We start from the raw sequence: 16,443 nt of genomic DNA, 5'->3' as shown, positions 1-16,443 counted from the left end.
TCGCAGAAGAGGTTGAGGTGAGACGTTATTTTGCGACTTCAACGTGTTGTGACGGCGACGCTCCTGAAACGGATTTGTTCTATTTTCGTTCATTCTAATGAGAAACGTTCAATGAATGGATTGTGTTTGAATTCCAGAAGGATATTTGAAGAAAAGCACAACGGCGTTACGTGAAGAAGCCGAATGCTTTTCTTCTTTTCCGCTTTCTCGTCATCTCGGCGTTTTTTTTTTAATAATCTGGAATGAACGACATGCGAAATGTACTCAAGAACAGACGAGAGCGCTGCCTCGCACCACCGCCGTGTGTGCTTTTGCTTCTTTTTCCAGCATCCGACGGCAATGCCGTCCGCCAGGAGGCGACGCCAAAACTTTAGCGGATATACGAACAAAAAGAGGTCAGCCTTCCTTTCAGACGGCAAGTTTTTCACGCCAACTTCGGTCTTGGCCTCATCTCGCCTTCTGGCTGCCGTCCACTCGCCTTGACAACCAGCCAATGGCGTCAGAGGGCTTCAATATTTACCTCTAAATGTGACAACAACTTGAAAGCGCAGCATCACAATAATCCGCGTTCTCTCTTTGACGTTCACGTGCGCTCATCGTCGGCAATTTTTCGAGATTACAATCGCCGCACAATGAGCGGTGTAAGAATACGTGGCACAACAAGCCACCCTCAATTACTACTTGCCGTTATTCATTTGGTGAGTTTGCATCTATGGTCTTGAATTGTTTTGTTTTTTAACAACAAACATTTGGACAGTTAAACGCGTGAGTGCTAAAATAGTTGTCATCTAAAAGTCATTCAATGTCAGGTCAAATGATGAGCCTTTTTGGCTTCTATATCCATCAATGGCAGCAAATGTGTGCATCTTAAAACGTAAAATCTCCAAATATACTTTCTTTAAAAGGCAAAACCATACTTTTAGTCAACAAAGTCTGGGTTAGCCATGAGGGAGATCAGCTCACAATGTCGTCCTGTCATCTTGTATACATTTTGCAGCATGTTTTCTGAAAAATTTGGGGTGGAAGTCACCTGACAATGAGTTCCAGTTGATGAGTAACTAGTAACTACAGCACCGTAGCTGAACACAAAGAATAAGCAGCAGGTGTGCCGAAAGAATTGATGAGCGAGCATATATGCAGCAAAGCAAGCCTTCCCTCCGAATCTCAGGTGAAAGCGTCTCAACAGCAACACTTAACACGCTCCACTAGCTCCACGGTACCTGCGCCTTAGAACCCGCTCAGGCGCTCAGGCATTCCCTACAGGATGAAGGTGGAGGAGAAAAGAAAAAAAAAAAAATAGACATCATTTTCACAGCTCCCTGAGCAGCTCCAACGAAACTGCGAGAGCCCTGAGCAGCCACGGGAGAAAACAAAGACAAAATAAAAGAGCAAGAGCTAAAAGGTTGAGGTTGGGTCAGGGGAAAAGAAGTGGCGACAATCCAAAAAGAGAAAATGAATTTGTCCCTTAGCTCCATTAGTGTGAAAATCCACAATGAAAGCTCAGCGGCGCAAGATTTTTATTTGGATTCCTCCCAAAATGACCACGGCCATTTTGGCTATCACAATGCGGCTCCTGTTGGGAGTCGTGGCGAGCAGGAGCTGATGTCAGATGACTACTGAGCGGCAACTTTGCACTAAATTCAGCCCGACGTGTCGTTTCCACAATGTGTGTCACCGCAACATCCATTCGAGGCCAAAAGCCTTTTTCTGACCAGGATCGGACGCCGCTCAACTTGCTCTCTCCGATTTTTATGTCGTCATTCGCCATTAGAACTCAGGAGCGGCTTTTGATGTGATCACATCAAACGGGCGACGACGACGATAACAACATGCATCAGCAGTGCGAGTTCTCTAAATCAAATCAAAATGCAGGAGCCCGAGCACATGCCAGTTGAGCTTTTTTTTTTGCAACTGTATGTCGGTCGGTGTCTCCGACGATGAATTCGACTCGATCGGACAAACGGCAACTTCCGGTCGATATCTTTGTCTTAGTCCGCGTTCTCACTCCTATTCCGGACATGTTGGCTTTCCTTTCCCACACCGCGGAGCATCCATTTTGAAAGACGGGGTCACGACTTGGGAATGTGATGCCGGCAGATTAAAATTGGCCACCGGCACGCTCTGAAGAGACGAGCCGTCGAAGGCATCGCGGCTGCAGCGGTCGCAGATATCGAAAGCTACCGATAACTGTGGCGAGTCCTTACCTTTGGATTGACGCAATTTGGGTTTTCATTTTGAGGACAAAAATACTTCAAATGGCATCCGAGAATATGAATAACGGCTCTTTTCATTGCATTTACGAGAAGCACATTTAAGGGGAACGCATGTTGTTAGAAAGGCACTAACATTTCCATCCGTTTTAATTCAGACCGGCTGAAATTTAACATAGCACGCAAGCTTCCCCTGAACATGATATCTGAAGCCGAACGTAGGCCTCGAGTATGTCGCCGACCGCACGCTCCGTGTAAGTAGTCTGAGATGGATCCGGTGAAGGTCCGTGCTCGGCGGGCACCCATCACCTCGTCCGTGTTCAGCCACGCTCGCCATCACGGGGAAGCATCAGTCGGCTCCGAAGGCTTTCCGCTCGGGCCTTGGACGCATTCCGGTCGAAGATTCACTTTGCAACGCGTTTTCCATTTCCCTTGTTGGCCTGCTTCCAAATCTTAATGTATTGACTGGAAGTTGTAAAAAAAGAAGAACGCTCTGTTTGGGTTTCCGATCAAGGAGGCACGCCATGTTGGAGAGTAAACCGTAAACATGGCAACCCTTTTATGAACAAGACGGTCTCTTACTTCCCATTGTCAAACACGCGTTTAACACGGCTGAGAAATCACAATATTGACCCAAAAGACTTGAGTTTCGTTGTTCAAACCAGTAGCGATCGGTGAACAGCACACCATGACAACAAACAAACCAGTTCAGCCCTAACCTTCGACACACGTGAACAATAATGCATCGCTTGTGAAATTAAGAATCCCGACCAAAGATTCGAACTGAGAAGGGCAGAAGAAAGTGAAGTGCACGCCAACCGAACGTGGACGAGCTGATCCATTTGTCGAAATGCTGAAACATTACACAACGGCGCACTCGCACGGAGGAAGTTGAGCAGAATTGTTTTGGGCCACACTTGATGAATGCACCGGCGAGAGTTTCCAATACAACCGGCTAGGGCTGGGCGATATGACCTAAAATCAAGATCGCGATAAATTAGGCAGTTTTACCTCGATAACGATAAATGAGCGATAAATTCCCCCTGAGGACCAAAATCAAAATAAATGCAGGAAATGCATATTGACTGCTTTTTTTATTGACCAACTGGTACGCATTACTTTCAATGAAAAATAGAAGTACAAAAATCATTTGAATAAACATTCAAACTAGCTTGCTTTGCGTGACTTGAACAATGTCACAAAGAACAGGAGAAAAAGGGTACCTCTCACAAAATCTTTTTATGTAAATATATTGTGCCGAGATGCTGTAATTCCATTTGCAAAGGCCTAGATTTGTGTAAAGGTATCGTGTAAACAATCTAAATAATGCCATGTGCAAAGGCGCTAGTCGCCTGTAAACAAAATGCTAAATAAAAGGAAAAAAATGTCAATGGAATGCCAATGCCAAATAAACGCATGTGCTTCATCAGGAAAATGTGCCGTCTCGATTACCCTGGTGCGCAATTGCCACTTGCCGTCTATGTAATGCACATTCAGGCGCAAACAGGGATCCATCCATGTTGCGACTTGACCACAAGTCGGATGTGGATGCAAAATGCTTGACATGTCTCCGCTCCCGTCCCGATGTTGTCCATATCGGGAAGTGCTGTTTGCGGCAAATATTTTCGTACCTCTTGTCGGCTACTTTCATGAGGCGTTTAAATCCTGTCCGCTCCATTGTAACAAGAGGAGCTCTATCTTTAGCTATGTGCTCGGCTATCGCGTCCACCTCTGAGACGTTCTCTCGTATGGTGTCGCCTCCGTTATGGGCTGTTGTCACTTGTCCAAACTTGCTCCTCACTTTGAACTTTTAGCACAAGCTCCAAGTCAACAGCATGGTTGTGTTGTGGGTGGTGAAAAAGAAAAGGTTGGACGCGCTGTTTCTGTTGCTTACGACGCACTTTGTAGTTCATGTTTTTTTGCTTAAACATCGTCTTTATGGAACCCAAAACATTTCCAAACGACAGATGTCCACTTTATTTTCGGGACAACCGCGACAGGAACAATTTCAACTAACGTTACTTCGTCCGCAGCCGTTGTCAGCCGCTTCAGGATTTGAATCGCCAGCTACGAACTCGTCTTGTTTACATTCTTGTTCAGAAGGGAGGAGTCACGTGACTACACGCGCTGTAGCCGTCTTAAAGGGGCATGAGCATCGCCGCAGACAGAAAAGACTTCTTTTTTTTTTTTTTTTTTTAGACACCGAATTTACCGACATGGGCAAAATGATGCCGGTCATTCTAATAAATTTCGGTAACGGTAAATTTTCGGTTTATCGCCCAGCCCTACAACCGGCGCAGGTTAGATTGGCTCGCTATGTTCCTTTCCTACAATCTTTGTCGACCAAAAGGTTGAAGAGGTCGTTAAAAGTCAGATAATGGTCTCCATGCAGTCACGCTTTGCGGTTATTGACAATATGGTGGTGCCATCCGAAAGGTGGCCTAATTTAAAGACGCGATGGCAAAATGGATCTTTACACAACATTTCCTTGGCCCGCATCACCGATTAGTAAAAACACAACTCAACCAGAATGGATATTTGATACTTTTTAGCGTGGGCTTATCATCCAGAACACCCCCAGGTTTGATATTAATTTCATGTTTAATATATTATTTCAAGTTTTGTGCAGAATACCAATTCAAAATAGGGTGCAAGTAATATTGGTGTCCACTAGGGGTCATCATTCTTGCATTCTACTCTGTAATAGTTTTGACGTTCAGAAAAAAAAAATCTTATGAAAATGCAGAAACAAATAAAAAAATAAATAAAAAATGACATATGCACATTTTCAAAAACCACGTCACAGTGAGACCACAAACTGACCCGCGATGTGGCGAAGGATGACTGCATTCAGTTTGTTTGTTTTTTAATTAGAAGGCTTGCCGGCAAGGTGAAAGGTTCCCACGCAAAATCGGATCGTCACTTCATAGCAACCTTTACCGTTAACTGTAAAAAAGTTGAGTTCCAAGCCGACCAGAATTGAAAAACGTCGCTCAAGGCCGTCCTGGAAAAATGAGTTCTAGAGAATGCGGACGAACAACCCGCGACAAAATGTCCAAAGCTGCCGACGGCATGGAGGCATAAAAAGGGTCCGATAGACACTGAGAGACGGAGTGGACATTTATAAAATCTTTGGCTACCTGAGGGGAAGACGGAGTGACAAATTGGACATTGCAAAAAAGACCGCGGGACAGAAAATCTTTAGACCGAGAGCTGAGTCTGCCTTGGACACAAAAGTTTGCAAAGCCTTTTTAGTGCAACGAGTCTTGCCAATAAGTGCGACCGTCTGACGATTGTTGACAAAGTGTAGTATGTTGTTGGCTTTCAACTCAAATTTTGCTTCAAGACTAATTTAACTCAATTGCCCAAAAAAAAACAAAAAAAAAAAAAAAACAGATGCAGCTCATGCGGCTTTTGGACTTTCTTTGGATGTTGACCGAATCTGCAGAGATTGTCATCCTTAAACTAAAGAGTTAGTTTACCTTATCCGTGAAGAAACGACTTGCATTTACTGACACTTTTATTTCCTGGACGCAAAAGCAAAAAAATTGGTTGTCAATGCAATGACAGGCGTGCAGCAAGTGCAAAAATTGAAAAGGCGTCACCAGAGCCTCGTCTGCTTTGGCCAAATTGTTAAAGCAGGTGTGAGGCGGCAACAATTAGCTCCGCCTCTAAATGAACTGCATTATTGATGGCACCGCTCAAATAGGAAGGGCTCATGCCAGCCAGTTGCGATCGTGACGCAGACGTAACGATTCTTTATCGACCAATCAACGGACAGGAGCGCAAACACAATTGACGGCCTCCTCTCAAATCGGCGGCGTACTCCAAATAAACGGCGCATCCAAATGTTCACGGCCACCTGTTTTGAACATCGTAAACCAAAGACTAAAATCCGCAAACTTTGTTTCTTTCTTAATCGCCTGAGTGTCAGTGCGACCCGTTTGGGCAAACGTCGTCGCGTCGCAAACCGACGAGCCCCATGTTCTCTCCGCACCTGAAATAAACGAGTCCTTCCTGAGCAACTTGAAATGAATTTCTTTCCACGGATGCTCATGGCGGTGATGTCTTGCAATCAGCACGCACATGCGCTGATTCGCCACGTGCATATTCACGGCGGTGCATGCGAGTGGTAAATAATTAATTCGGTCCCTCGGCGGTGGAAATGTCACTGGAATGTCTCTGACGCACGAACACTCGCCGCGGACTGTTCCGACGTTTCTTGCCGTGCATTTGGGACAAGTCACGTGCTTTATATTCTCCGACGCGCTCTCCAATCAGTTGAGTGACGCAGAAACAACAGCCGACAGCGGAAGGCACAGATCTGGTCAACTCCCTCACCGCCGCTTGCTCGCCGTCTTTCTGACAGCAGCTGGTGGGTGTCGTGCGGCGCCATCGCAGCAACGAGGACCATCGCCACCGACACCCCGAGTGGAATAATGGTCTGCGCGTGCCCGCCTGCGTCATCTGCAGCGCTTCCTTTGTCATGCCGTATTTAGTTGCAGCGCCTTTTGCATGTCGACGTGGCAAAAATGAGCACGACTAAGACCAAACTACAATTTGAAAGTTAACACACGTACGGTGACAGAAGCGGTCGGTGAAGCAGCATTTGGCTCCTCGCTTGTGGTTGGCCTCAAGTTGCCAACATCCCCTTGCCTCACTGTCCTGCTTTTGCTTTCAAGGAAGATTGTAAAAAGCAGTTGGCCGACTTGGCCTCAACTCAGCGTTTGGTCGCATCTGAGCGCAGCGTCATTGAGCTTAGGCGGGCCGGTTCCATCAGTTGTCTTCGCAATTACCCTTGCAAAAGAAGCGGGGCCTGCTAAGAGAGAGACGGGAATCAGTTCCACTCCATATCGCCGTTGGTTTGCAACGTTAACTCTTGGGTGGCCAAATTGCCCCAAAGGGGATCTCAAGCCGAGAAGAGGATCGATTTATTTGTGGTCAATTAGTTCGAGTGCATGGCGGACAACGGGGAGTCTTCGCCACCGAAGGGTTTTTTTGGGTCATTTATTTATTTTTTGCGAAGCCAGCGGGATTCTGCCATCTTAAATGCTCGCAAGTGAACCGAGCTAACGGCTAACTGCGGCGCCTGCAGCGTGCGAGTGTTTTTCAACGCCCCGGAACGCTAATGGACTTATCAGCAAGCTTTGCTATTACAACAGTTAACAGAGCAAAACGTGTTGTTGACGGCGCCATCGCATTAGTTCCAGCGCATTAGACACAAATAAAGCGTGCAAGCCCTCTCGCGACTTCACCTACAGTAACGCACAGCATGCCCGTTTACGGCACAATGGCGTGCAAAACGGCGGGTTATTTTGCTGCGAGACTTTTTGACTGTTTGGAAGAAAACAAGCACAGCGTTGCCCTGTTTTACAATATCAAAGCATAAAGGTTCAAAGGCGTTTGTCTCGCCGGGAAAAATGGGACATTTTCTGACTCTGCGACCAGAAATTTGAAAAGGAACTCCTGTAGGTCTGACGTTTCAACAACATCCCACAAAAATGTAGTCGGAAATCAAACAAAAAGAATTGAACGCGACTATTTTCTGGAAACATGCGAGTCCGGCAAAAGCAGACTCCACAAAGGTCACGGACGAGCAAAATGTGGCTTATCCACAACCAGAGCGTATGTACCATATTTCCAAAAATGATGACGTAGAGGCCTTAAAAACTCAAGTATCACCTTTCGGCGCTGTTAAGCATAAAACCACCACGAGATTTCTTGACAAATCAATACTATTTGCTCAGTCCCCACATTGACGGCCATTTTGGAAACATTTAATACTCGTCTAATGTGGAGAAAAAAGCTTATGAAGAAATCGCTTAACTCTACCGGAAGCTTCAATTGTGAATTGATGTCGTCACTGCACCTCTTCTTCACTTGGCGGCAGCCGCACAGCGCAAATCTTCGTGCTGTAAGATGTGAAAATCGTGATCTTAAATACGTCTGAGTGGACCTGTTTTGTTCAAAAATGAAATTGTAACCCTTCAGTGTAGAAGGAAGCCCGTCAGGCACAAACTTGTTGAGTAGGACCAATTTCTGTTCCTATGGTGGTGACGTACGGTCACCTGAATTTGCACAAAAGTAGTAATGTGGCGTGGTCAAGCGCTAACCGATGCTGACAGAGCACGAAAGAAGTCAAACTGGTATGAAGAAGACACATGGAAACAATCCAATTAAAAATCAACGTTGGCGTGTGCGTGAGCATGTCGTGACAACATATTCTTATGAGTAATGCATCATCTTTACAGGAGTTACAGTGCATTATGTGGAGAAAATCCTCGGCAATTCTCAAGAAAAAGGCCACCATATGACACTTGAAGAATGTTTCCTCGCCCACGCTTCATTTCCATGCATTGAAATGACAAACAATGTCCCATTCCGACGCACAAACGGCTTCCGGTTCCCACACTCGTCTCATATCAGACGAAAATGTGGGATTACAACCTTTTCGCTTAGGCTTCGCCGCAAGCTTGATCTTTTTCCCCCCAACGACCCCGAAGCATAAATTCAAAGACGCCTTCGCTTGCTCTGATGTTGCTCGTTCAAGATGTGAGAGGCTGCATTAGAAAAGCCGGACGTCAAGTCCGTAGTTGTGGGCAATTTAGGGCACGGTGGTATTTCACAAATGCCACAATGGAGCAAAAAGTAGAGAGGATAGCTCAAAAATCGAATAAATCCTCATTGCAGGCCTCTCAAATCCATGACTGCACTTCTTGCCATTTCTGCGCCAGGGTCGTAATCAACAAGGCGTTGCAGCGGGCGAGGTTTCTTCTTTCCTATAAACGGATGAGCTCACTTGTGTTCTCAAACATCCTCTCGTGTTTGCACACAAACTCACCTCGCTCCCCCCCCCCACCCCCCCCCCCCCTCGCCTGGCATCGCTGCTCACTCTCCACACAGATGGTGACGGGAGACAGACGCAAAGCAGGCGACGGTTGCAGTTGGCTTCCGTGACGAAACATCACATTGAATCTTACTTGAATGCAAGTCATGTGTTTGTCGCTCCATCACATGTATCCAATCACATCCGTCCATCCATCACATTTCCGCAGATTTATCAGCACATCCCTTTAGCCGTATCAGCCCCTTATTTGCCGCTTGTTTACACACCTATTAACCTCTGGGACGTGACCTCCCACTCACATATGCATCCACTCTCTAGCTTTAGTGGTGACAAATTACTGGCTGCTTGCCTCTTGACAAGATTTCAGAAAAACCTTTTATGTCTCCGTATTGATCCAAGCCATCCAGGGCCCCTTTTGAGGGATCGATAGTAATCATAACACTTACCAGCTGCATGCCACAGATGAAGGCCAAGGTACACCTGCCGCTGCAGCACCCCATGGCGTCCTCCGCACCCTCTCCGGCTGGATTTGTTAATTCTTTTATTCCTCCTTTCTTGGAGCTGTCAGGCCAAGTCGAGGTGCTCGCTGCTCGGTCTCAAGGGGTTAGTTGAGAGAGTGGGTCCCTTGCGCTTAAGTTGATCGACGGTTCAGGCAGCAATTAAAGGTGGACGTCTCGTCTGGGAAAGCAATTTAGGATTGGGCCATTTTGATCATTAATTCATATCGTTTGTCAAATGGGTAGGACGCTGACATGAATAAACGTTAGGTCCCAGAGAGAAAGTATGGAATCATCTTGGGGAAAAATGTACTGAAAAGTAAAAAAAAATAAAATAAAATTGCTCCAATTCAATTAATAATAATTTGGCTGATAAGACCACGAGGCTCGAAGAGTCTAAAATATAAAAAAGGCGACACGAGTGTCCCTTACAGAAAGTGCGGACGCGAGGAGACAGTGACGTCCTCCAGGGTCCCCCCCCAAAATGTGACCACTCCGAATCCGAAATGCGGCTCTCCGAAAAGTCAGCGGCCACTTCTCGTCCTCCTCCCCCGGCTGCCGCGTCTCCTCGCCGGGGTCATGTCGCCCTCAGCTCCTCCGTCGTCGCCTCCGCCGCCGTCGCCTCCGTCGCCTCCGCACAGGTACTCCTCCAACGGGGCCGTCACAGCCGCTCCGTCTGGACCGGAGCGTTTAATCTAAAAGACACGTTGGTTGGTCGTGACGCTTCAGTCAGTCTCCATTGAGGTGATATTTTTAAGTACAACACATGCGCCGGAATGACGTCTCAATTTGTGGACCGGGCAGACAATGGAGACCAAGATGGACCAGCCGAGCGAGAAACCACAGCGGTGAGGAGCGTCTCGCGTCCGCCATCTGTCAAGACAAACACCACGCGGTGACATGCCACTTCCGACGGCGACTTTCAAAATAAAATACCGTAAGGCTTTGACACCGTGAGGTGACTTAGTTGCGTCTTATTTTGAAAGCTACCGTCGAAATTGTCATATCCCTGCGCGAACTTTGCTGAAACGATAAATTTATGAGAACCGTACTAATGACTCAATATCCGTCAAAGCATTCCGTCTGCTATGCTGTCCACGTACATTACTTGCAGTTTCTCTTCTGAAGGAATCGGACTCTAGATTTGGAGTTGAACCCGGAGACTGATCCTTACGTCACCAAGACCTCAAAATGACTGAAGACAGTTGCTCAAATGAAGATTTTGAAACTACTGACAATGGTACTGACTTTGATGAGGAACTAATTCACTAAAAGTAAATTTTCCATTGTCCCGTTGAATGCAAAATGATGCCCATCAGGCCGTTCTGGGCTATGAGTACCGAGAGTCGAAATTGAGGCGCCATATGGGTAAGAACTAAGTTCTTGACCTCGTGCTGTATTACTTTGGCATTTGATTTAATTTGAAGGCAAACGCCATCAAGACTTTTTCTACTTGCGTCTGGCTTGGAATGGCTGATGTTCCGCTCAGCAGGGCTCTTTTCAGTCCCTGCTATGAGATTTTTTTGGGCCGTGTTCGGTGCGCAGCTGCTCCTGGAAACGGCCTTCGAGCATTCAAATAAACATACGATGCCCCCTCCCCCCATCAGCGGGGGTGCCCCGTCTTTGAGATGTCACCATCATCAATTTCGTCGCTTTTCTGCTAACCGGCTATTGATGTTGAATACTTAATAGAGGGTGCTTAATGAATTTCATATCCTATATTCAAATTGCTCGACAACTAGCCATCAATTATGCCAGCAGGCGAGAGCGCCGCTAACGCAGCGCAGAGTGGTTATCTCATTTCTGACACTTCATTTAGCTCGGTGTACTGTAACTGACTAGATCTCACGTCACAAACGTGGTCAAATTTGGTGGTCCAAAGTCAAGTTAAGTAAAAAAAAAAAGCCAAAAATTCGACCATTGTCAAACACCTAACCCTAACCCTATAGAGGACTTCAACCAACAGTTCCTGCTTCAAAGGTCGAACGAAATGCAAACATCAAGCGTGATGTCATGTGAGATGCCCGCAAATCCCACAAGACCTACTTGAGTTCATTTGCTTTTTCTTTGTTTGTTTTTTAGATGAAAATCAGGAATGGCAAATGAGGATAAACATCTTCTCATAATGAGTAGTTAAAGCATTTTTGTCTTATTGAGCTTTATTTGAGTTTATTTCTAATCATGCTTGTATGTCGATGTTATTTGTTTAAAACGTTGCATGAAGTGGCTCCGTTGTTGAGGCTATCTCTGCTTTCCCCCGTCGCCATCAATCTTTGTCGGCGTCCACCCCTCCCACAAAGAAGCACGCTCACCACGCAGGGTGCAAGGGGGCTTTAATTATACCGCTAATCTTGATTGACAGCGGCGTACATAAAGGCAGATTCCCGCGAGCTATGTGTCAAAGCGACCGCCCATTCATGCGTACCTATTTAGTCATCCTTCCCTATCCCCCCGCCCCCCACCTTTTTAAAAAAAAAATGTTTTTATTAGTCTTTGCCATGCTGCCGCTGCATCTCGCCCTTTCTTTTCATTCTCAAGCCACTCTGAGTCATGCCGCCTCCTTGGTCACACTTTAGATGCTCAGTAATGGGAGGGGGCCTGGAACCTGAGCTTGAGGCTCACTTTGTTGCAGACCTCGATTGTCAGTGGAAATGAAATATTATTAAAGGGCAATGGTCATTTTGCCGCCTTTTCATTCTTATTCTCTCATCCAGACCTGACAACCTGCTAATGAGTTTGCAAACCCCAAAGACGTGTGAGTCAATTAATTCAGAGGCTGATTGTAAATAGTAGAGCATGGAGACGTTAAACTACTCTTTGGTGTGCCGTGGCAATCCCCAATTGCAGGAGACAAATTCGATCCATGGCTTGTGTTGTCCACAGACGTTGGCTCAGCTCAGGTTCAGGTAAGCAGGTCGTCGAGTTGCAACAATAGCGACGTGCGATGTTTCAAGCCTACCGATGGCAAGAAATTGCAGAACCGCATCATATTGTTTTGGATTTGATTGTTTTTTTTTTAAATGCTTCAGCCCAAGGAGTGTTTTTCATATCAATAATGATTTTCGTCATTATGACTTTGGTGTTGCATCCGTGTAGGTTGGCAATAAGCTGCGGCACTTTAAGGGTTCAGCTGCAGTTGGGTTGCCATCTGCAAAATATTTTGACGTTTGATGTTGACGGAGACAGGAAGTGACAAAGAAGCAGGGCTGCATCTCCATCTTCAGGATAGCAGGTGCATCTTTATTACTTTATCTGTCTCAAGCAGATGTCGCCAGATGCATGCTGCTGCCAGCCTATTCTGGCAACCCCCCCCCCCCCCCCCCCCCCACCGCACACACGCACACGCCAGCAAGCACACAGAACCCTGTGCCACTCCTGCATGCCGGCAACACCTTGTTGTCCTATCTTGACAGAGATCCAGCTGCACAGCCCCGTTCGAGGAAATAGCCTGGCAGGAATGTGCAATATGCGTGCAAGTCAGTGAAGTGGAAGATCTCGTGTTTACACCTGATGAAATGGAGGACGGAATTTAGATAAGGCAATGAGAGCAATAGTACGATGCAAGGAAGGTAATGGACAATAGAACGTAGGGGTGTGTGTGCGTATGCGTGTGTGTTTAAACTTGAATCGAAAACACATTCATTAGCAATGACTGGATTCTTAACTCATTCAATACCATTGACGGATAAATACGTCAAAATCAATTTTTTTTACTAGGCTGGTCGTGAATGAGTTAAGTAGCGTCAATTTCATCAATGGAATTGACATTTTAAAGCATTTTCTGGAACCTACTTGAGCTTTCAGATAACTTGCATGTTTGAGCCGGGATAAAATGTCTACTTAGGCTGAAATCTTTTCCACACTGCGACAGCGAGCTGCTCTTAAGCGGTCAGTCTCGGCGGTTATTTTTTCCGCTCTCTTCGAACTTTTCTCTGTGATTTGCACACTCTCATGATTGACAATGAGGCACTCTAAATCAGCTCCACTAGCTTGAAGTTCTGATTCACATGTTGGCTGTCAAATCCGTTTTTCAATGTGCTCTGCATCTTGATGCGTCGTGTATCAAACTCGAATTCACTTTGATTGATGGTCTCTGTCTGACGAAACCTCCGCAATCCAGATGTTACCATGGACTTCACCCCGTTTTTGATTCTGAGTCTTGTATATCACGATACAGACACCATATTAGGTCAGTCACTGCGGATGTTTATAATCATCCAGCCGTTTACTGCAATGGACGTATTTATTCATCAATTGCCTTTTTCAACAGGTAGACGTGGCGGGGGCGGCGGGTCCCGCTCAGCTTGGCCAGTGAAATTCTGCTTTGCGAACCACCGTAATGCCGAACAGATCCCCGTGGATGGCGGCGTTGCGTCACCTTGGATCTGAGGTGAGAACCGCTTTTGAATGGACGATCGAGTTTAGGTGGTGAATCTTGGCCTGTCGCGTCGATTTTTAGGGCGAGAAATGCCAACAAATTGGAAGTCAGGCGCGTTTTAGGCACCTCCCACTCAAACAAAGTATGTTGATATTTTTGTCAACAGATGTCACGCTCACTAAATTGAACTTAAATGTTCCTTAATTTAGGATTGATAGTTTTTGTGAAATATTTGTTTGCCGTTGTGCTGTGAGACTTTTCCAGTTTAAAATATAAGACGCAATAAAAGTTGAACAAACGTTGGCAGAGTGTGAGTTGTAAATTGAAAACTGCAGTACAACGGCAGCGTTGAAACAACGGGAGTCCTTAGAGCAACGTAAGAAATGCGGCGGCGAGAGCTCAGCGGTCAGACTGAGAAGGAGAACGACATTTTGAGCAGGAGATTGATTGAGTCAGGTTTCGGCCACGGGAGCAAATCATCAGTCCGGCATCTGTTTGAGGAGGAAAGGTGACGGAGAAAACAATTACACAACAGATGGGTGCGGCGCCGTGGCGCCGACGAGCCAAAGGACGAGGAGAAAAGAGGTGCAAAGGGGGACGTGGAGAAATGGGAAGTAGAAGGGGGGAGGATATTGATCGCTTAAAAATGCATGAGGTGTCTGGCGTGCATGTCGCTCATTGCAATGGGCGGGAAAAGCCACGCTGAAGCATCAGCTCCTCGTTTCAAAGCGCTCATCGTCGTCTGCGGCGCTTGGCTTAGTCGTGAGCGAGTGAGTCCGAAAGCTCGCTCGGCGAGTAATACGTTCACTTATACGGAATAGCGTGCATGAGTCACTGTGCAGCCTCCGAACAAATCTCGTCGTAAGTCGGTCAGATTTTGAGGTGGGCCTCCGCACAACCCACGACGGAACGCAGGTGCGAGCGTCCCCGGGACGGACTGCGCAGCTCGGACGTTGGAGGAAATCTTGTTCAAAAGCATCCGGAAAAAAACAAAGCCCATAATGTAGTCTGCTAATAGCAGATTGTTGCGCTTTGCTTAAAAACTGTCAACGTCCTTGTTGGCTGCAGGTGTAAAGGTGCTCACCAAAATCAACTTGAGTCAACGACTGGACAAAAGCGTAGCAGGGCATCGTTAAGGCTAACCAGTTGGTCAGGTTCGTTGCCGCTTGCATGCTGTCTTCGCTGCTGTCCTTCCATCTGCCCGCCGCGCCTCTGCCAAGGCCCTTAGTTGGGGGGCGTGTGTTTAGGTGTGTGTGCGCGTGCGTGTGTGTGTGTGTGTGTGTGTGTGTGTGGTGCTTTCAGGTCTGCTCGCTTGCATCAACACACAGCATGCTTTGGCAAGCGGGCAGTGCACCGCCGTCACTTTCTGGCTCCAACACATCTCCCACCTTCCAACAAAATAAGGATTAAAGGCCCGCCAACCCCGAAACCTTCAATTTCTTGCTCACTGGACTCTCTTCAAGAAAGGGATTTTGCAAAAATAGACCCCGACGGTTTGTTTTGTTTCTTGCCAGTGGCAAAAAATTAAAAAAGGACAGAGTCAGGTTAGTCAAGATGTTTTGAAGACGGACATCAAAGGCCGCCAGATGGTTTCATGCTCATAAATACATCGATGGCGCGTCTTGACGTCATTATCACAAACTGCCGCCGACTATTCCTGGTCGGTGTGCTCGGCCTGCAAATAACCCGTCTGTGTGAGTTTACGTCTGGTTTCCTTTCCGATCACATCCCCCTGTGCCCTGCTTGTCCTCCGATGGTTAACAGCCTACACGCAAATGCGCACGCACACGCACACACTTGCAATCACGCCTACAATCTGCCTTTTAGGCGACTCACTCAACTTTGCTGTCTTTGAAGTGAGTGATTTGAGCGTAGTTAAGGATGTTCTGCCGTTGAATAAACGTCTGAAAAATGTATTTATGATTATGGATCGCCTTTCCCACTTGCCGTTTGCTAATTATGACGTCGCAGGGACGTCCCCCCAACCAACCGCGACATAGCAGAGGAACATTTTAAAGTGGTTGAACAGTTTTGTGATCCTCCGACTCGCTTGTTGCTTCCTGGCAGGCTTGGTGTTGGACGCGACCTTTTGCCGCTGTCCAAGGTGCTGATCGCCTCCCCTGCGACAAAAACAAACACAATCAGAGATTTACAGTGCAATAATCTTAAGTATACTCACTATTCGGATTTGAAAAAATGGTCCTAATTAAACTTGGCGTGCCAAGTTTTTTATTTTTTTTTTATTTTTTTTTTTAGATGAGGAATGAAGTGAGAGACTCTGATCCAAGCTGTGCCATGCTGCTTTTTGTCAAACACAACCGACGGTCGTCACAAAGCGCACTGATTGCCGTTGGTTTCATCAGCTCACTTTCATCAGGACACATCTCCCCTGAGTGCGCAACTAATGTGCACCTTCAGCAGCGACGTTACCGCGGCAATAATGAAGATGTCCAAAAAGTGAAGCAAAAACACGAGCAACTTGATTGAGGCCAACTGGGAATTGTCTGCTTT

The 16,443-nt window shown here is 46.6% G+C and overlaps 2 protein-coding genes across 6 annotated transcripts in view; one reads left to right on the top strand and one right to left on the bottom strand.

The window, feature by feature from the left end:
* The window catches only part of nkain2 (sodium/potassium transporting ATPase interacting 2), a 38,382-nt gene extending 27,938 nt beyond the window's left edge, over positions 1 to 10,444 (bottom strand). For 2 of the 3 annotated variants that reach the window (XM_088285913.1, XM_088285915.1), the window contains exon 1: positions 9,504 to 10,444. In XM_088285913.1, the coding sequence (XP_088142039.1) occupies positions 9,504 to 9,557 (54 nt within the window). In that variant the 5' untranslated portion in view covers positions 9,558 to 10,444. The remainder of the gene's footprint in view (positions 1 to 9,503) is intronic. The other variant, XM_088285914.1, reaches the window with a different exon arrangement.
* The window catches only part of LOC148316199 (triadin-like), a 60,418-nt gene that overhangs the window by 35,632 nt on the left and 8,343 nt on the right, over positions 1 to 16,443 (top strand). For all 3 annotated transcript variants that reach the window (XM_088285917.1, XM_088285922.1, XM_088285916.1), the window contains exon 3: positions 13,825 to 13,944. The gene's annotated coding sequence lies outside the window, so the exon portion shown is untranslated. The remainder of the gene's footprint in view (positions 1 to 13,824; positions 13,945 to 16,443) is intronic.

Source organism: Idiotropiscis lumnitzeri, chromosome 21 (genome assembly GCF_059441095.1).
Source record: "Idiotropiscis lumnitzeri isolate Australia: NSW breed Sydney's pygmy pipehorse chromosome 21, RoL_Ilum_1.0, whole genome shotgun sequence".
Classification (NCBI taxonomy): Eukaryota; Metazoa; Chordata; class Actinopteri; order Syngnathiformes; family Syngnathidae; genus Idiotropiscis; species Idiotropiscis lumnitzeri.
Note: the sequence above shows the minus strand (reverse complement) of the source record. Positions and strands in the feature narration are given on the sequence as shown.